The 21301-nt window shown below is 40.0% G+C and overlaps 1 protein-coding gene and 1 long non-coding RNA gene across 2 annotated transcripts; both read right to left on the reverse strand.

Moving 5' to 3' along the window:
* Positions 1–6516: 6516 nt before the first annotated feature.
* On the reverse strand, positions 6517–8077 carry LOC118598686. The gene is made up of 2 exons (XR_004947785.1): positions 6988–8077; positions 6517–6807 (listed from the first exon to the last, which is right to left on the reverse strand). It is a non-coding gene; the product is annotated as an uncharacterized LOC118598686 (long non-coding RNA).
* A 7702-nt stretch (positions 8078–15779) lies between these two features.
* Positions 15780–21019, reverse strand: LOC112137292 (keratin, type I cytoskeletal 42). Its single transcript, XM_024259535.2, has 9 exons — positions 20066–21019; positions 19861–19986; positions 18501–18583; positions 18233–18389; positions 17985–18146; positions 17783–17908; positions 16173–16402; positions 16057–16094; positions 15780–15988 (listed from the first exon to the last, which is right to left on the reverse strand). The coding sequence occupies exons 1-9, from the start codon at positions 20273–20275 to the stop codon at positions 15882–15884; spliced, it is 1239 nt and encodes a 412-aa protein (XP_024115303.1). The 5' UTR covers positions 20276–21019; the 3' UTR covers positions 15780–15881.
* Positions 21020–21301: the final 282 nt, after the last annotated feature.

A 21301-nucleotide genomic window follows, 5' to 3' on the forward strand; every position in this document is an offset into this window, starting at 1 on the left:
ACAAACTTAGTCTCAAGTCTAAGTATCGCGTTACTTCACTCAACCAATAAGAACAGAATGACAGGGGACTCTCTTATGTCACAGTAAGTACCACACTACTCCAACTTGGAGTACTGAGTCCCTTCAGTACTAATGCTTAAAAAAAGGAAATAATACAGAACTGAATTACCACTGGTCTGAAGTAATCTGGAATTAATGAACACATAAAAAACGTTAACATTTAAGTTTAATCAAATTCAACACTTGAGTGGTTATTGAACATCTACAACTTCTTTTCTTTAACTATTCTCTAAACCAGGCGTGTCCAAAGTCAGTCATCGAGGGCCGGTGTCTTACATGTTTTCCAACCAACCTGCCATTGAAGCTCCTAATTGGCCAAACACACCTGATCCAGGTAATCAGCAGCAGATAAGGCAGAGGTTCTGGATAACCAGCAGGAGGCCGGCCCTCGTGGACTGACTTTGGATACCCCTGCTCTTAACCTTTCTGGGCGATTCACTTTAGCTTCGTTACCACTGAGCAGTACGGTTAGGTTTGATCCGGTATTTATTTATTTATTTTTTTCTATCAAGTTTTCAGAAAACATTAGATTATGTTACATTTTACAAGTTAGTATTTTACAAATGTAATATGAAGAGAAAAAAAACAAGACCCTTGTATAAGTAATTTGTAATACAAGATGTACATGTTAACATGTGTTGTTCACAAAAAAAAAAAAACAAGATAAAAGTAAATTTAACAAAAACATAAAACGAAAAATGTAAGAACACTGTAGCTTAGAACCGGGGTGTGAGTCTTCATTATCAATCTCTATTTAGAGTCTTTTTTTGTATTTATACCCTACACACATTCCGTTTTACATCAGTCCTACACAAAGTCAGCTCTGGTTTGTCTAATGTAATGTAGCCATCCTTTCCAAACTGAATTAAATATGTCAGTTTCTCCATTATATAGATGGTGAACATCACATCAACCCATTCTCCTATTTTAGGCACTAACCCACTTCACCATTTTCTGGTAATTGCTTTTTTACTGGCCAACATCATGATGTTCAAGATTTTGTAGTCATCCACTCCTTTTAAATTTACCATTTCAATCTTTCCCAGGTACATAACTTCAGAAGTGAAGTTATCTTATTGCCCATGCACTGCTAAAACTTTTATTTTGTATTTTTATTTATTATTATATACTTTTATTTATCATTATTTCAAAGCAGTATGATAATTAAGGCAAAACATATTTTTTCATAGCTCCCACTTGAGTTTGTTTAGTGTGGTGAGTTGGTTCAGGTGTAAAACTGCATTCACTCAACTGTTAAAATAAACCAGTTGTTAACACATTCAATGCCAAACATGAAAATCATTTTTTTCTCCATTGTTTGTGAATAAATGTGTTGTGCTTAGAAAAGATCCCTTGTCATCCGTGATTATAATATGTAGGGTAGGCTACAAATTTAGGCTGAATGATAAAGCATAGTACTGAAAAACAAAGCTAAATAGTTGGAGTTGACATTCTTTTACTGATCCGGCCCACCTGAGAACAGAAAGTCTGGATCCGGCCCCAGAGCCAAACTGAGTTTGACATGCCTGCGCTAGTGATTCCATTTTCCTCTTTACATTGGTGTTTTTCTTGGACACCGGCAATCTTCTTTCAAACAACATTAAATTCCTGTTATACACGACGTACAAAAAGTAAACCAGGAAAAAGACGAGCTGATAGACGACCTCCATTGTTGTTTCTTTTCTAGTCTTTTCTTCTCAACTACAAAGATGCAATGACACGCTAGCAGTCTACACCATGCATGTGCCATGAAAACAAACCTCTCAGTGGAAGCGATAATTAACTGAGAGGAAACACTCCCCACACTACTCCTCCCATACCGGACTGCTCAGTGGAAACGAGGCTAATATGCCCCCTAGGGGTTTTCATTTTTCTTGGAGGGTCTTCTGTTCCCTGCATCAAGTCTCTTTCTTCTCTTTATCCAACTTGTCTTTTGGTTCCACTTTTACTTGATTCTCTTCATAGTGTCCTGTTAGAAATTGCTCTGATACCACTGGTCCGGAATCTCATGAAGGACAGGACCATGACATGCAAATAAGATCACTGGTTCCATCCATGACGCTTGAAGCTTTGGGCTCAGACCTTTCTTTTTTTGTGTCATCCTTTACATAAACCAGGTATCCAACTTGGAATGTGTGCTATCTGGCCAAAACATCTGGCAGCTTTTTCTGGCGTTCCTTTGTCATCCGGAGATGTTTTCTTGCTAGGTCAAGGATTTCCATGTGCTCAGATTTGAGTGAAACAATGTCAGTTTTTTACATCTTGAGGCCGATGGACTATCTGCCAAGCATGAGTCTATTAGGTGTAAACCCAGTGATAGCATGCTGAGAGCTGTGATAGGCTAAAGTGAGCAGTAGTAAGTACTCGTCCCGGTTCTTCTGACTCTGATCTACAAAGCACCTAATCATCTGGAGCAGTGTTCGATTGAACCATTCTATTTGACCATTGGATGCGGAATGGTAAGGAGTTGTCCTCGTCTCTGTAATTTGCAAAAGCTTGCATACCAATTTGTGCTGCTGCCAGACTGTGGCGCCACACCTGTTGCTCAAATCTTTCCACAGGACCTCAGATCCCATGAGTACCACTGACTTAACATTGAAACTGGCCATCTCTGCTGTGCAAATCGTGTTCAGTGTGAGCATGACATAGTTACACAACCCAAGGAAAGCTTGGGGGTCCTGGGGTAGTTCCCAGAGCTGTACGTCTCTATACAGCGCTGGGTTGGGCTGAATTCCTTAACCATTCACAATGTGGCCCAGGAAAAGCACCTCATCCTGAAGTACGTGGTACTTAGATGGCTTTAACCTAAGCCCATGGGTGTGTAGACTTTTAAAACCTGTGTGACCATGCCCAGACTTTCATTTACCCCTCAACCAGGGCAAGGATATTGTCCAGGTAGATCAGCAGCATTTCCCACTGTAGCCCATAGAGTAGTAACTCCATTGCCCTCTGAAAAGTACTTGGGGAATTACAAAGGCCAAATGACATCAGTGTTTACTCATACAGACCCCATCCAGTGATAAAGGCTATCTTCTGACAGTCTTTCCCATTCAAGGCTGTCTGCCAGTATCCAGGCTGAGGATCAAGCATTGAAAACACAATGTCTTCTCCCAGCATATCCAGAAACCCTTCAATCTTGGGTAAAGGATATGAATCTTTTGTGGTCAAGTTGTTAAGACAGCAACAATCCCCACACAATTGGACTCCTCAATCTTTCTTCTGTGCCAAGACTACAGGGAAGGTCCATTCAGATGATGATGGTGTTCTGACTCCAAGTAACCTGAGTCGGAGTCTTTGCAAACAGAGACTGATATGTTAACAGTAGCTGGATGAATTGTTGTTGTTGTTCCTCGCTTAAGGTTTCACTGACAGCTGCTGCCAGGCCATGAAGAGGCTTTGGGAGGTTGGAAGGTGTGACCACTCTCCACACTACAACTGACAAGCTCTTCCATTCAATTTTTAAGTCAAGTTCTGCTTGATTTTCTCCTGCACATTCCAGCTCTATAGGATCCACTTCAACTAGTAGCCCAAGACAAGCTCTCCTTTTGGTAGTGCTGATTTGCTAGTTAAAAAGTTGCACAGCTTAACCAGCACTCTCTTTACCATAGTTGTAATTATACTCCCTAAAGCTATAGCTTCAGTGATGCTCATGGTATTCCTGGCCTTGGGTCGTTAACTTCACCCCAAATTACACACACAGATGATGGTGGCATGGTTGTAGTCTGACCCAGCATCACCCTGGTAAAATAATACTATGTTCCATCACCCCTAACTATTTTGGAGGGCACGAGCTCATTATCAATAAAGACTTTGCCACATGCATGAATGACAACATGATGACCCTTTATTAGATCCAGTCCCAGAAGAACAGAGTCATGTATTGGGGCCACTTGCACACCCCAGTTAATAGACCATGCTTTGCAACCATGCTGTCTCCAGCTCCTGCATTTAGAAGGTACATTTTTGATTGTTTCTTCTCATTTTCTTTGGAAAACTACTGTAAAAGAACATTATAGTTGTTTGAGCTCCTGTATCTGCCACAACTTGTGTTGGGATACCATTCGCTTTGACTGGAACCTGTTGGCTCTCTCCTTGGTTTTTGGTGCGGCTAATCTGTAGCCCATGTTGCTATTGAATTGTGTCTGATGTCATTTCTAACCGTAAACCTTTGTCAGAGTTTTCTTACCAAGGCGATGTGAAGCAGGCAGAGTCTTTGACCTGATGAAGTCTCTCCTTAAATGTCCTGACTCTCCACATCTGAAACACTTGACAGAAAGTCTGGGGAATTAGGAGAGTACTCGGTCAGGTTGCACTTGGTGGAGACTCTGCAGTCTTTCAAACTATACAGGGGAATGAGTTGGTGTTCTCTGTCTTTGATGCACAGATTGCGTAGACTGGAGACATTAGCTGCAGGTTTCCTACAGAGTGAACCAAGCTCTTAACCTGATCAGTCGATTGCATACTGAGCAGTGCAGTAGTCACACACTGAGGAGACTGCACCCTGCAAGAAGTTGCAGGAAAATCTCCACAGGTGTCTCCATCTTCAGCCCAAGAGACTCATCACCTCGGGCTCCTTATATCAACCTCATGTCCAGCAGTGGCTCGAAAATTATGCTCATTTATCACGCATTTTTGAGTATCTGAAAGAGAGCAAGGGTCTCAATTAATTACTTAGGCAATCTTTTAGTTTCTCCCTCTTTTTGGACCAAATGAATACAATCTGAATGCACCTTTAAATAAAAGAAGACTTAAATTCAACAGTTCTCTGAGTGGACAGGTTGTGCAATCACTAACAAAGTTAAGGAAGACAACTGTTTTGCTTCAAGCTAATTGGCTTGTCAGAAGTTATTTATGAGGAATTTTCCCTTCGGCAGTGAAGGCAACAATTGCGTCACCTTCAGGAGGTGAAAGACATGGGAAATTCCAAAACCTCTGAGAATGTAGGGATTACAGACCCACTTCACCCCAAACTATACACTCAGGTGATGGTGGCATAGTTATAGTCTGACCCAGAATCACCCTGGTAAAATAATAGTATGTGACATCATCCCTCACTACTTTGGAGGGCACAGCTTTACAGATTTTATATGCAAAGTAAAACTTTGGCAAAAAGTTTGATCTTGTATTAGTTAAAGGCACATGTTATCTTGTGCTGCACCACATTGGTTACTAGCTGTCCAGAGCTGCACTCAGATGATCCTGTTTGGCACAGAGTATCTTTTAATTTAAAACAAGTTATTTGAGCTTCTGTCAAACCTACACAAAAATAATAATAATAATAAAAAATCAAATTTTGAGAGATGCTTGGTTCTTTTTATATTTTTGCTTTTGTTCACTAAAAAAAGACATAAGTCATATTATTAAAAAAAAAGAAGGTTATGAATGCAAATCAAAATTCCTTAGAGACTAAAGTAAGACTATGCGGCTCCCTCTCGATTTTGATTAGTTGAAAACGAGCCCAAATGGCTCTATTATTGTTAAAAGTTGCAGACTGGTGTAATCGTTTCATATTAGTTTAACTCCAAACTAGCATAAAAAACTGGAAACATATCAAATTAGCCCAAAACAGCTAGCTAAAAAGGCTCCGTCTGAAAGCTTAAAATGCTGACGTTGATATCTTACCAACATTGCACAAGCGTAGCACTAAAATATTAGCTAAACTCCAAATTAGCCTTAAGAACTTAAAAAGTCAAATTTTGAAAAAACAGCTAGCATGATGCTTTTTATATTAGCTTAACTCCAAGCTAGCCTACGACTGGAAAAATCTCTAAATTAGCCAAAAACTTTAAGCATGTGGTGCAGCGGTAGGGCGGTCAACTCCTGATCGGAAGGTTTGAATCTCACCTTGCCCGCCCATGTGTCAAAGTGTCCTTGGGCAAGACGATGAACTCCCACATTGCCTCTGGTGGGAGGTTGGCACCAGAGTTCGGCAGCGGAGCCACCATCAGTGTGTGAATGGGTCTGTGAGTGTAAAGCGCCGATTGGGCCTTCAAGGAAGGTAGAAGCCATTTACCATGTTGTTAAATGAACCCTTTAACACCAGAGATCCAGTGTTTATGTTCTTCGATTTAATCCAACTTTTTATTTGTTAACACAATCAATTCTGCAGAATCTACAAGAATCATATTAATTGTGTTAATGGTAGAAAGGTTAGAGTATGTTAAAGATTTTGTGTTTAAGCGTCACTGGCGACACACCTCAGGTTTTTAAGGGTTAAGCTGTTTGCAGAAGCCTCCTCTAAACTAGGCAGAGGTTGTTTGGCACAGAACCATGAAAAATGTCCACGCTTATAGATATACTGTAGATGCTTCGAAAGAATTGTTTATTCTTAAGAAAATAAAAATTATCTTCTTCTGTTGGTGGTTTACAAAATAAAACGTCTCTGATGCTTTTTTTAAACTATTATTTAACCAGGAAAAAAAAAATACTATTGATCTCTTTTCACGGGAGTCCCGGTCAAGAGGCAAACATTTTTACTGTCGTTAACCCCCCAGAGGAGTCATCTCATCAAGAAGCTCTTAAACTGAGCTTATTTTGTAAACTTTCTCTTGATTCATTTTCTTGCAAAACAGAAAACGTTTCATTCAAAACTCTGTGTGTTGCATGTTTTAGGATCCAGTTCTGCAGAGTGACAACACCTTCTTCAGACTTGTCCGGGCGGCGCTGGAGGTGTCAGAGTGAGCCCCCCTCCCCTCCTCAGCAGGAGGGTCCAGGACCGTCAGGGGGAACAGGTCCAGGCGTGGCGCTCTGCAACATAAACAAGTGCTGACACACAGGAATGCAGAGGCTATAAAGGTGGTTCTGCCCAGAGCTGGAGGGCAAGACGTAAAAAAGCAGAAACACAGAAACTGAGATATCTGAATCCACAGAGTGTCGGATTCACTTAGAGAACAGGAGTTTGATGCTGCAGAAGCAAATCAGTCTCACCTGAGCAGGTGAATGAAAGACACTAAACATTTGAAGAGATCAGGAACAGAAATGAGTCTGGACGTCAAAGAGGAGATGATATCTGCACTTCTTGAGGCGTGAAGACACAGGAATTTACAGAGAAACCAACAAACATGGGTGTGTCTGCAGAGCCACTTTTCCATGACACAGGCCTGTAGATCAGCAGAGACACGGAGGACTCCTGCAGGACTTTCAGAATTCAAACTCACATTGCACAAACATATATACATTAAAAAAAAAAAAAAAAAAAATCACACCTAAATGCAGACATACATAGATACAAAAGACCAACACACATACATAAACGCACTCAAATTGACTTTTCCTGTTGCAGAATACCAGTATGTTCTTTCCTTAAAAAACCCTATACAAACACGTTCTATAAACTAGTGGTGCTGAACCCAAATAAACCCGAGACCAGATTAACCTCTTAACGCCTGAATTTGTTTTCAGCTATGAAAACAAAAAATATCACTTATGTTTTGGCTTTAATTAGATGATAATTTAGATCATTTTAGAGCCAAAGTGGTTCATTAAGGGGTTAAATGTTTAATAAATAGGCTAAAAAAATACAAAACCATGGAGACCCCAAAAGCCGACAAAGCAGATGACCTGAGCAGGAAGAATCAAAAACCAGACAATGAAATAACTGATAATTTTTTTCTTAACACCAGAAAGAACATTAATCTATTTAAAAGGTTATAAAACTGTATATTTCAGTGCTGCCTCTGCAGAGAAAGGGTCTCACTCGTGCAATATTTCTGGCATGACCTTTAACTTACAAGTTAATAAGTAATATTGGACAGTTTTCAGTTTCTCCAGTGTTGCCAGATTGGGAAGTTTTGATTCATAATTTGCAGGCAACATTAGTTTTTTTTTAACTAAATTGTCTTCTCTGCATCGATGTATAGAATGAATTTCAGCATCTTAGCTGTTAAACAATAACAAGGATGTCATCAGAGGACAGTCTTCCCTCTCTGCTGGCCTCAGGTTAGAACTTTTCTTGGCCCCAAAAACCTGTTTCAGACCGGGAGAAGGCCTGTCCTCTTAGGCAGTTAAACAGCCCCACCCCGCTACAAGGAAAAAGATCAAAAAGTTCATTTTCTAACTCTGTCTCACGGTTTTACATGTTGGCACTTTCTGCAGATCCTTTTCTTCGGTGAACAGTAAATCCACTCAGAGGAGGAAGGATGTTGCTGTTGTGTTCTCATAGGAAATACACAGTTTTACATCGAATTGTCTGATTCTTCTGCTCCTTTCCGTACGTTTTTCAGCACTTAAAATCCAAATTACTTTTTCAGCTCGTTCAGGACATTACTGCTTATGCTTTTGGTATTCCTAAACTTTATAGTTTTTGAAATATTGAGCAAAATATGTCCCTTAGGAAATGAAAGAGAGATTACTTAAATTCTTCAAAAACTCGTGAAGTTCTGCATTCTTTCAGACGACAGCATTCAAACTTTATTTTATTTTTATTTATTTATTTATTTTTATTTATTTTTAAAAATGTTCAGCAAATACTGGGTTTTTTAGAGTCCTTTTTATTTTATTTTACATGCTAGCTGTTTTTGGCTAATGTAGTTATTTTTCCAGTTTTTTAGGCTAATTTAGAGTTTAGCTAATATTTCATCATCATGCTAGCTGTTTTGGAAAGATTTTTGGCTATTTTAGCATATAGCTAATATGTAGGTGAGCTATCAGCTTCAGCCTTTTTAGCTATCAGTTTCAGCCATTAACTCTTGCATCTTCAGTGGCCAGATTCAACATTCACACTTGCACTACTGCAGGTAATGTTATATATTTAGTCATAAATGAATTACCTGCGTTTCAAAGTTTTCAGACAGCACTAAAACTCAAACGCTATCATGAAAGGGGCGGGGTGTGGGGGGGTGGGGGGACCTTCTCCTACATGGGAAATGGCTAAAACCATCAGGAAACCTGAGCCTGTAACTGAGACTGTTGTTGTCACTTTTATTTTGAAAGGTTTTTAGTTACTTGGTTTATTTATTTGGCATCCCAATAAGCATGTAGGAGTTGTAAACCAAAAGTCAAACATTAAACAGGCGGTTAAAAAGTTGAAAGAATAAGAAAGTGAAATTAAAAAGCAAACACAGCAGCAGAGAAGAGTCTCATTCTGTTAATAAAACCTGACTATAAAAACATTCTTTATTCTGACTTTAGTTTCATTAGTTTGACGTAAAACTCTGGATGAGAGAGCCCTCTAAAGATCAGTCGAAAGCTATAGAACACAGAAAGACTCTTTCAAAGGCTCTTTCATTTGAAGAAGTTAGTTCAAGAATAAAATCCAGTCCCTGCTGGACCTTCATCAGCCTCAGAAGCAAAATCCACATTTCAATAAGCTTTCTTTATCTCTTTATAAAATCAGGAAATACCTTTTTTCTCTAATTTACTGACTCTCCTGCTAGCTTACAGCCCCTCACAACCCCAACCTAACATTACCGGGGCAATAAAAATGGTTAGTAATATTATAGTTATCCAGCTGCACAGGTTTGATCCAGATTTCAGTTCCGATTAGGGAAACAAAGACGTTCATGGATCAATTTTTCTGCAAGTGGATGCATCAGAATGGAGCTGAGCCGGGAGCTTGTAGCACTAACCTCACTGCTGCACACTCTTAAATGTTGTTTTTAGTCTGCTCCTGATTCACAATGATTTGAATAAAGAAATACTCAGAAATGTGATTTTAAGGTTCATTTTCTTTATATATGTCCTCCATCATGAGAAAACAGCCACGAGAACATGACAAAAACCCAATTTACATTGTACTAGTTCTTTAAACCTTTTTCTCTACTTAAAATGATTTAGCAGAAATTAAGGTACAGGCTTCTGGAAGCTCCGTTTTGTGGCTTTTCTGACCTTATCTTAGAATTCCTGTGAGCTGAGTCGTCCTCGCAGAGATGTGGTGGTCAGAAACAAAGATTTACTTGAGGCTTTTCTATGAAAACTGAAAAAAAACATAGAAATCTCAGAGTAAAATCATCAGAACTCAATGTTCGTGCTCTAATAAAACTCATTCTGAAGCCAAAAGTGCACTTTAATCTTTTTTTTTTTTTTTTTTGAAAACTGAACATGGTCACCTAGAGGTCTACAACTTCTGCCAAAAATCAAATCCAAAACTAGAAAAATTGCATTACCTCCGATAATGCATGTGTGAATGCATCTTTGCTGAATGTTGTCGCTGAATATGCTGCAAACATTTGCTGAAGATGCTGTAAGGACTTACTGTAATTGCTGAAGGAATTGCTGAAAGTAGCTTAACTAAGAATTAGCCTTAAAAACCAGAGAAATTGTCAAATCAGCCAAAAAAGATAAAATTATGCTAATATGTTAGCAAAACTCAAAGTTAGCTTAAAAAACGTAGTTAGTTATAATGTTCTCAACATGTTGAACGGTTTGATACCCATATTGCATAGGTTTGAAATTGCACAAAAAGTTGTAAGAATTTTGTGGAAAACAGACAATTTGTGTAAATTTGTGAACACAACCGTGTAAAAGCTTAAAATTGCTTAAATTGAACAATGTGTAGTAAAAGCATGAATTTCCTGAACATGCTGGATGTATATAATTGCATAAAATGCTGAATTTGCTTAAAATTTGCACAGATTTGTGTAAAATTGTGTAAAATTGTATAAAGTTGTGTTAAATTGTGTAATTTTGTGTAACTTGCATGAATTTTAACAATGCTGGAAGTACAAGCATGAATTTTAAATTGCTTAAATTGCATAAAGTGCGTAATTTGCAGGAATTTGTAAAAAAAAATCCTATTAGTTATAATGGGGCTGAAAAAACGCACAAATTGTGTAACAACGCAAAAACCGTAAAGTGCACAACTACTAAAAATACAAGCAGTGATGTCCTTAACGAGCTGAACGTTTTCATACCAAGATTGTGTAAATCGCATAAAGTGTGATAAAGTTTTTCATTCATTCATTCATCTTCCTGACCGCTTTGTCCCTTTCGGGGTCGCGGGGTGCCGGAGCCTATCCCGGCTACTGATGGGCGAAGGCGGGGTACACCCTGTACAGGTCGCCAGTCTGTCTCAGGGTATCAATCACACACATCCACTCTCACATTCACACACCAAGGGGCAATTTAGAATCACCAATTAACCTATGAAGCATGTTTTTGGACGGTGGGAGGAAGCCGGAGTCCCCGGTGAAAACCCACGCATGCACGGGGAGAACATGCAAACTCCACACAGAAAGGTCCCAGCCGGGAGTCGAACCGGGGCCTTCTCGCTGTGAGGCGAGAGCGCTAACCACTGCGCCACCGTGCAGCCCTGTGATAAAGTTTTTACGTGTCAAAAAAACGTACGGAAGAAAATGAAGAATCTCAATGCAATGAATGCATTCACAAAATTAATTTTTGTTTCATTCTTTCTAAAAGTTTCAAAAAAGATCTGACAGAACTTCTTTCCCTCAAACCAGCATGATCTGATTCGATCTCCAGAGTCTGCTGATGTCACTGTTCTCCAAGAGGTTTGGACCCGTCAAACTCTCTGGTTCTGCATGGAGTAGCAGATGCCGTCACGAAGGTTTATGAATATAGTCAACCTGCCGTTCCTCACATGAAGAACCCACAATGAAAAACATCAAAACTCCAAAAACCAGCTTTCTGTTCAAAGGTTGTCAGGTCACACGCAGAGGAAGTCTTTCTCAAGCTCTCAGTAAAAACAGCCCCTCTAGAAATAAGTCAAAAACTCTTGAATTTGAAGCCTTTTTTTTAAATACCCAAAGAAAAAAAACTACCAACAAGGTAGGAAAAACTTCTAGTCACTAAGATGTGTCTTCTCAAACTAAGATTGTTTTGCTTTTGAAAAACTTTATTGATAAGATTATTTTTCTCACAAAAGAGAACACGAGGCTCTTCTACTTTGTGAAGGTTCAGTTTTTGTGATGGAGGGCTTCACTGCTGCTGGAGGGTGAAATGCCTGAACTATGAGGAATGTTAAAATCCGGTCACACCCAGGTTTCTGAGAGACTCGTTAAGGTCAGGCGCCAAACCAAGACCAGGAGCATCCATGCAGGTCAGAGGTCTCAATCTCCGTGGTTGGGTCGCAGATGGACCAGAATGTTCTCCTTCTCTGCTGTATAGCTGATGCCTCAGAAATAAAGGAACAATTCTGACAGGAAAACGCCCATTTGACTCTGAATCTTATGTAATAAGGTGCTGGAGGACATGACAGGATGTTTGATGTGTGAAGCAGGAGGATCCTTCTCTCAGAGTGCTCACCTTTGGTGTGTCTGCAGGTGTGCGTGCATGAGACAAGATCTCTGTGTCAGATGACTGGAAGCTGATCAGGTGTTTCTTGGCAGCTCTTCTTTGTCTGCATGTCCAAACAGATGTTGATAAAGCAGAGAAATTATCTGTCACCGAAGTGAAAACTACTCTCTCACGTTGAGAAAGCATCTCTGTTCTCCCTTTGAACGTTGTTGGCCTTAAACCCAGACAGAGCGGCTGCACTTCCATTTCTGAGCCATTTTAATGGTTTCTGAAATGCACACTTTGGGTTTGCTCTTTGACCCTGCAAACCGGGGAGTTTGGAGTGAAGTTTGGTTCTTCTCTGTCTGAGCTGCAGGAGAAGCGTGAGCTGTACAAACCTCAAACGTTGAGTTTGTATCAGGCTGGTTTGAACCAGTTTCTCTCAGAAACATGATCGTGGTAGCCCAACCTCATTAGCTTATGTCAGACTAGTGGGAGTTTGGCTTAACCATAGACAACCTCCAGAAGAGCTGCTTCAAGTGGACCGAACACGACCCAGTGGGTCACTTTCAGCTCCACGCTCTGTTTTTCTACGACCCTTTTGTTAACTGTGGAGCTCAAACAGCAAGGTGTCTTTAGCAGACATTCTGAAGGCCACGCCCGAGCTCAGGAGCTCTTTGACTCCTTCATTGTGGCTCTCTGGTTAATGAAGAATAAAACCAGGTTATGCAGCTGATTTCATATTTTTGAATCAATTCAAGGATTTTAATGGGTCAAATTATGCAACAAAGGTGAAATAATTACCTCTGATTAAATTTTGGTTTGTTAGAATTACAAAATTCTGACTGAAACGCACCACAAATGGTCAAATAAACCGTTTTTTAATCACTGTTTGATCACGTTTATTTGCTGTAGATCCAGTGTGACACAGGGTTTCTTTTATTTTGAAAGGGAGTCATGAACAGAAATTACCATTATTTTCTCTTTATGTTTATGTTTTATTGAAGCCAAAAAACAAATCAAAATAGTAACATTAACTGTCTTGGATGCAAATCGGTGTCTCTATTTATCTAAAGGGTGAAGAAGTCAGACATTGTGGCTCCTCCCAGGTTGTGGTCAGTAAGAAATCCACTCCAGTGGCTCTTTAAGTGTCGAAAGTTGCATACGCCATTTTAATCAAATAAAGCCATGAGGTTAAATTCAATCGCAGAAAAGATCTGCAGATCCACTCAGAAACTGTTTGCAGGGATGTTTCTGATTGAAGTGATGGTCAGATCTGATAAACAATTACATTTAACACACAAACCAAATTACATTTAGCAACTTCAGCTTCAAATTAAAAATAGAAAACAAAAGGGATTTTTTTTCTTTCATAGTTGGAAATAAATTCAGGCATCATGGAGTTAAACCTTTTAAAGCTTGTATTCAAAGCTTTACTCTACGATAGGACTCTAACACTTTTATTTACCATTTTGTTTTTTGTTTTTTCACTTGCTTTTAGATATAAAATGTTGTATGAATGAGAATTTGATTGTTGTTCAACACATCTGAGTGGGATAAGGGGTGCAGACCCGTCTCACCGGAGCTTTGGTGACAGCTTCAGCTGACGTTACATAAACGCTGCAGAACAGATGAAAATCTGCTGTGCAGCAAAAATCTGCTTCCATACTGCAAAAACATCCCCTCAAGAAATAAGTCAAAAATTCTTAAAATTAGAAAAATTGTCTTTACAGTTAAAAAAAAAAAAAGTTGCCTGAATTCTTATTATGAGAAAACCTCCAGACTAATGCTTACTTAAACTAGGATTATTTGCTATTGAAAAACTTTATTTATAAGAAAAGTTTTCTTGCAAGATTAAAAAAATTACATGTAGACGTTTTATTTCTTAGGTCTTTTTACTTTACCAGTTTTCCTCATATCCAGTTACGAGTTAACTTGAAACTCATTGAGGACATCTGCTGGCCAAAAAGGAAATTGCCGGTTTCCTGTTTTTTAATTATTGTTCAAATTCTCACAGATTGTAAGGAGTTATGCCTCAATTATAAAGACAACTGTTCGTTAAATGTTTGAGCTCCATGTTTTCCTCACAGAGCTCAAGATTCCTGCTTGTTCCCATAATGGCGACAGAGCATTCATCAGGATGCTCCAAAGCCAGGGGTCTACAACCTGCGACTCCTGAGCCACATGTGGCTCTGTGACGCCTCTTTTGTGGCTCTTTAGTTGAAGAGTCATTACATAATTTTAATTTTAAAATTACAGTATTTTTGGAATTATACACTATATCTAACAAAACAAAACAGTCTGATGAGTCAAACTTTATTCAGCTAATTTACAGTTTATGCTCCTGACTACAATACCCACAATGCTCCAACAATCCATCAGAGAATTTAGTTTTTTACCAAAGTTGAACAGATTTTTGTGTACCACAGAAAGCACAACCAGAATTCATATTTAAGGCACGCTAGAATTTACGGCAGATTGTCTTTTATTATTAAGCAAAATTCGAGGATTTAAATGTGTATTATGGTCCAAAAATATATAAAGTTCACTTAATTAGCTCTGATTTAATTTTAAGTTAGATTTACAGATTTTAGACTGAGATCTACCGATGACGGTAAATTAAACAGTCGTTTTTATTCATAAATCACTCAGGACATCACACCACCTCTTTGACAAGATCCTATATGACACAGAGTGTCTTTTATTTTAAAAGAAAGTTGTATGAATCTTTGTCAAAAGTTATGAATTGTTTTCTATTTTAAATAAAAAATGAATACATTTGATTCATGCGATATTTGTGATAATTGTTACAATAAATACAAATCCATATCTTATTTTTATTTTTTCATCACTTATGACTGTTGTCATGGTAGATTGGTCAAAACTGCAGTAAAGTTGCATGAAAATGTGAAGTGTCAGGGTGAGCAACGGGTTTGCTTGAATTTGTGCTAATAGTTGCCATCGTAACACCGTAAAATCCTAGAGGAACTGATTTATGTGAAAGTTTTAAATCCTTAAATCCAAAGGAGCTGCGAGAATTTCCCAGCAGATTTGTGCCGATGTAGAGTACAGTCAGACACGCTCACAGTGAGCCTGCATGAAGAAATGTCATCTATTCTGCATGTTTCTTTTATTTAGTCACAGGCCAAGACAATCTGATTTTTACATTTTCTGCACCGATGAACATGTTGTCGAGTTTGAATAATTTTTTTTACTGATTCAATCGTTACATCCTTAATTTAAAAGTAAAAAAGATAGAAAATGGTCTGGAGGGACGGATATATAATCACCCAAAGGGCCAGATCCGGCCCCCGGGCCTTGACTTTGACACGTGTTAAAGGATGTTTCTCCGCAGACACTTTCATGCTCACTATGGAGGATCACAGTGAAAACTCCTTCCATGTCACCTGCAGGTCAACTAAGTCGACAATTTTATCTTGAACTGTACGATAACATTCATTACTTTAGCTTTTGGTTTCATTTTTGTTACTGTGAATTGATGATGTCTAAACACAAAGACTTTTATTTTGAAAAAACTATCACCGCCGTGCAGAAAAAACTTTCAACGTTTATTAGGTTTTAGTGTTACTGTAGTCCCAAACGACTTAAATTTGAGCCTTTCTGCAGCCTCCTTTCTGTCAGGGAGCAGGTCACTGAATGGTCTGCACCTGGGTTTTCTCAGAGGAGGACACCACCTGCCCATCGATGATCTCCTCCACGATGGTCCTCACCCTCTTCTCAACGTGTTGCTTTGGCTCTGTGGAGGACAGAAGTCATGAGTGGAGCAGCAGAACCCCCAGAGTGATGACTCAACCGTACTCCTACCTTCCACCTCCTCTGTCACCACGCAGATGATCACATCTCTGTGGAAACAGTCACATTAAGGAGCTTTCCCAGCTGCAGATCTAATAAGTGCCGATGTGATGAGCCAGTTGCCCCACCTCTTTTTCTCCTGGTGCTCTCCCCCCAGCAGCCTCCGGTACTCGGCGATCTCCGCCTCCAGCTTTGTCCTGAGCTCCAGCAGCACGCTGTACCTCCCCTGACTCTGCTGGAGCGAGACCCTCAGCTCCTGCAGCTCCATCTCCAGCGTGTGGACGGTCTCCTGCCGCTGACTCAGCCGGACGCCGCACAACAAATTCACCTCCTCCAGGTTCTCACGCAGGAGCTGAACCTGCAGGACAACCCAGTGTGAAAAGATAAATCCAAAATCATCTGAAGATTGAAAAATAATAGATAATTTATGCAAAAGTTTCAAATGAACCCTGGAGATTAAATTCACCATTAAGTGTAAAAACATGCTAAAATATTTTTCTATTTATCTAACCCTTTAACACCTGAGGCGTCTTTGGTGATGCTTAGAAGCAGAATCTTTAGCGTACGGTAACTTTTCAACCGTTAACACAATAATTCCAGCACATTCTGAGGGAGAAATGAGGCTTGTGACACTTAAAAACAAAATCTTTAACATATGGTAACTTTGTTAAAGTTAATAAAGTTCAGAATGTGCTGGAATTATTGTGTTAACGGTTGAAAAGTTACAGTAAATCAAAGAACATAGTTTTTTAGGCTATTCTGGAGTTTGGCTAACATTTCAGCTACATGAAAGCTGTTTTGGATAATTTAGGCTTTATTTCAGTTTGTCAAGATATTTTGGAGTTTAATATTTCAGCTCAATGTTAGATGTTTTCGATAATTTACGGGTTTTTTCAGTTTTTTAGGCTAGTTTGGCATTTAGCTACTATTTTATCTAGCTATTTTCCTCTATTAGCTTCACAGATTTCAGCTATCAACTTCAGCGTTTTCAGCTACCAATTTCAGCATCTTTAGCTTTCAGCATCTTCAGCAGCCACATTGAGCTTACAGCATTGACACTAGCATTATTGCAGGTAATGCTATATATCTAGGCATCATTTTTGTTAGAGCTATAATAATTAATCATTTTGACAATGACATTTCGGTAATTGTGATGTCACATCTGATAATTTTTATAGCAACTTCACAGCAGTGAGGCTGGAATGGAACCTAACTGCATCTTACCCAGATGTGGCACACGCTCGCAACAAACTGCTGTTCATCTCTTCTCATGATGATATTTCTTTTCCTTTGATCCCCTAGTGCCGGAAACGCGCATTGCGGCCATTTCTTTAAATAACTATAACTTGCCACAGGAATGTCCTAGAAACTTGCTTTAAAAAACAAAACAAAAAAAAAAAAAACGCAAAAACATCCTTATAATTTTTCTCTTCATGACTGGGCCGGATTAAACCATCTGGCAGGCAGCATGTTTGACACCTCTGGTTTACATTCAAAATGGTTCCTAAAGCTTTTGACCAAATTTTCTTGCAATGAAAAAAAAAAGTAAAACCAGAAGAGCATCTCTAGTGAGAAAAAAACGCGTTTAACCACGATAGGAGTCAACAACCTGTGTCCTGATCTCCTTCATGCCACCAAAACAAACTTGATCATGTATTTCCACAGAAAAAGCAAGAGATTCTACAGCTGTTCCAATCCTTCTAGGGCTTTATGCATCAACTCTGGACCAGAAGCTCACCTCAGCACAGACGGACTGCCGCTTGATCTCCAGATTCTGGTGAGTCCTCCTCAGTTCTGTCAGTTCAGTCTGAAAGGTCTTCACCTCCGTCGTGCATGAGACGATTTCCTTCTGGAGACTTTCCATCTTTCCCAGAACACAGACCAGTAAAGCTGTCAGCTTTGTCTTCAAACTTCTAAATTGTCGTTGTGGAGATCCTCACCTTGCTCTGGTACCACGTCTCCAGCTCCAGCTTGTTCTTCCTCAGCACGGCTTCGTAACTCACCCTGACCTCCTCCAGGACCTCGGTCAGATCTACTGAATCTGCAGCATCCACTTCCACGTTCACTTCACCGGTTGGCCCAACCTGCAGCTGATGCATCTCCTGAACACAACATCAGGACAAACTGCCGACTTCCATCCAAACATCAGAACCTTTGTCAGTTTTGAAAAGGACATGTCTGCTCTCACCTCTGAGTGGTTCTTTTTCAAAGACATTAACTCCTCCCGAAGGGTTTCTACGGTCATCTCCAGGTCGGAGACTCTGAGGGTCAGGCTGTCCCTGACATTCCTGAGGCGGAGGATGTCAGCATCCACAGCATTCCTCAGGCCGAGCTCCACTTCATATCTGGAAGAAGTTTCAATTTACTTTCAAACTGGAATCCAAGGCTTCGGGCTGCTCACACACGTTAGCTGGATGCATCGAATGATGAGGAGGACAACAAGAGAGGAAACTCACTTCATTCTGAAGTCATCTGCTGCCAGGCTGAGATTGTCCATCAGGATGGCGACGCTTTGATTTTTTGACCATCTCCTTGAGATCTGAACAGGAACAGAATAATCAGAGGTGTGGAGCACGCAGGTGTAGCTGAACACCTGAAATGATCAGGACATATTTAAGAACTGATCATGCTTCATTTAACGCAGTGGGAGGGGATGTTCATTGAAGAAATCTTACCAATAATAGACTCCAGTTTAAAAAAAAAGAAATATTATGAGATCAATTTACTCTTTTACCAAAAATCTGTACACATTTCAAATATATCCTCTAATTTTTTCTCTGAGCGATGACATGTTACTTGTTGCTTTTTGTCCCCCATTTTAGTGTGATAATAGATTGGCAAGAAAGTGAATAAAAACTTAACAGGATTTTGATTTTTTCAGTATAAAAGAGCAGCTTTGCTGGGCGTGCTCCTGCTTGTGCACGGTCACCTCTATGGTAAGCCAAAGAGGTCAATTATCGCCTGGAAAAACGCAGTAAAACTGCAGTAAAAACGCATGTTAAAACACGTTTTAAAATTAGTACGTAAATTACGACATCTTGTGTTGTCCCAAAGCAGATGTAAAAAGCAGTGTTTTATTGTATATAAACTGCGTGTCCAAAGCGCCGTTCTAGCTCGTTCAAAACCTTTCAAAAGTGGTGTTTTGTTATGTCACATACGTGCATCGAGCTACCTATCTGTGCTCTCAACAAAGGTCTCTGAGGCTTCCAACAAAAACAACATTGTTCTAGTCATAGACATCAGATTATCAGAAAATATTTGTTCATCCATGGATTTTTCACAATTTTTAAACAAGAATCAACTGTTTCTGTTGTAACAGAATGTTGGTTTGGTAATATATTGAGTACAAAAAGAGATTTCCAATTTTTTACAACAAAGAAAGACTGTTTTAATATTTGTAATAGTTTGTTAATGTAATACATGCCTGTAAAAACAAAAAAGAAGGCAAAGAACTATGAAGAAACACAAACTAGAATCAAGATAATACTGTTGCTAAACGTCAGCAAAAGAAAAAAAACATGAAAAAAAACGCAGAGCAATGCAATCGAACTCACGATTCCCACATCAGAAAAACAGCTAATGCCTGGCTGTCTTAACCGCTCAGCCACAGAAGTGATGTGGAAAGATGCTCAGCCGTAGCCATCTTATTCATCCAAAACGGAGTATTCGATGTATTCGATGCACGTATGTGACACAACAAAACGCCGCTTTCGACAGTCGGTTTTAAACGCACAAGAAGGGTGTTTTGGACGCGTGGTTTATATGCAATAAAACACTGCTTTTTGACCCCTTTGGCTTGCCATAACCTGACGTTACCTGCGCGCGCAGGTCGCTGATCGTCTCAAGATATTTGCGGAAGTCGTGAGGAACAGCCTTTTTCTTCAGGCAGAACTCCCGGATTTTCAGTTCCAGCTTCCCGTTTTTCTCCTCCAGAGAGCGCACCTGCACACACAAGCACACCTGTGCTCACACCTGAGCGGACACCTCGTCTGAATGAGCAGGTGACCGGGATGCTTCTCACCTTCTCCAGGTAGCGGGACAGGCGCTGGTTGAGGTTCTGCATGGTGAGCTTCTCGCTGCAGTGCGTGAGCGCGTCCTCATGTCCTCCAGACCACCACATGCCAGCGCTGGTGGACTGGGAGATTCCCGCTTTACCGTGCACGCTGGGAGCAAGCATCCACCCGTGTGAGGAGCTGGCACGGAACACACTGCTCTGCAGGGTCGTAGACATGATGGAGGAGGTCAGGAGTTTGTGGACTGACCAGCCCGGGGGTGCCCAACTGTTTTATAGGGGGAGGACAGGTGGGTGTGACCTAGTGGAACAAAAAAAAAGCTAAATGCGATGATGAGAGGACCCTTCAGAAGGTTGGACCTTCCAGTTTGGTCAGCTGGATGCTTCAGCAGGTCCGTCCTGCTGCCTCCCCCAGCATTCCAGCAGATAAACGCTGACGTGGCTCCTCCTTTACATGGAGCCAGGGGGTCCCATCTGAGGCTCCAGATTCACATCTAAGGTTGATGCATTTTTTTACTGGTGAAAAAGCCCCCCCATCTCCTGCCCTAACAGCTTGAACCTGTTCTGGCTGAAACTAAATTGGTTGTCTTCTTTAGTCCACTGAGATTGACGCCCTTGGTCTTTGTCTGAGAATTGTCATCGTTCTTAGAATTGTTCTTATTCTGAGAAAACTAACTTGTTATCTTAACGATCTCAGATCAAGGAAAAGCTCTTTGCCCCCCAGACTTCAGGATTCTTACACTGACATCCCCTGGTGCACCACCTTAATTCACTTTAGACATAAATAATAAATTCATTACTCTGGTGTTCTGCTTTAAAGCCAGATATTCTTTTGAAGATGGTAACACTCTCACTCATAAAGTTGTAATAGGTGATCAAAGTCAGCAGGAAGGAGCCTCACAGAACAGCACCTGACTCCCCCTTGGAGCACAGCCCTTCTCTCATGTTTTTTGGTGCTAAACCATTCAAAGCTTTATAAACCAGTAACAGAACTTTAAAGTCTATCCTCTGACGGACAGGTAACCAGTTTAAAGACCTCAGAGCTGGACTGATGTGGTCTATTTTATTGGTTCTTGAGAGAACCCGAGCAGCAGAGTTCTGAATAAGCTACAGTTTCCTGTTTGATTTTTTTCATTTTTTATTTTTTTATTTTTGGTAATCCTGCAAAAACACTGTTGCAGTAGTCAAGCCGACTAAAGATGAACACATGCACCTCTATCCACAATAACCTCAGTTTTGTTTTTG

The sequence above is a fragment of the Oryzias melastigma genome, linkage group LG1 (genome assembly GCF_002922805.2).
Source record: "Oryzias melastigma strain HK-1 linkage group LG1, ASM292280v2, whole genome shotgun sequence".
Taxonomy (NCBI): Eukaryota; Metazoa; Chordata; class Actinopteri; order Beloniformes; family Adrianichthyidae; genus Oryzias; species Oryzias melastigma.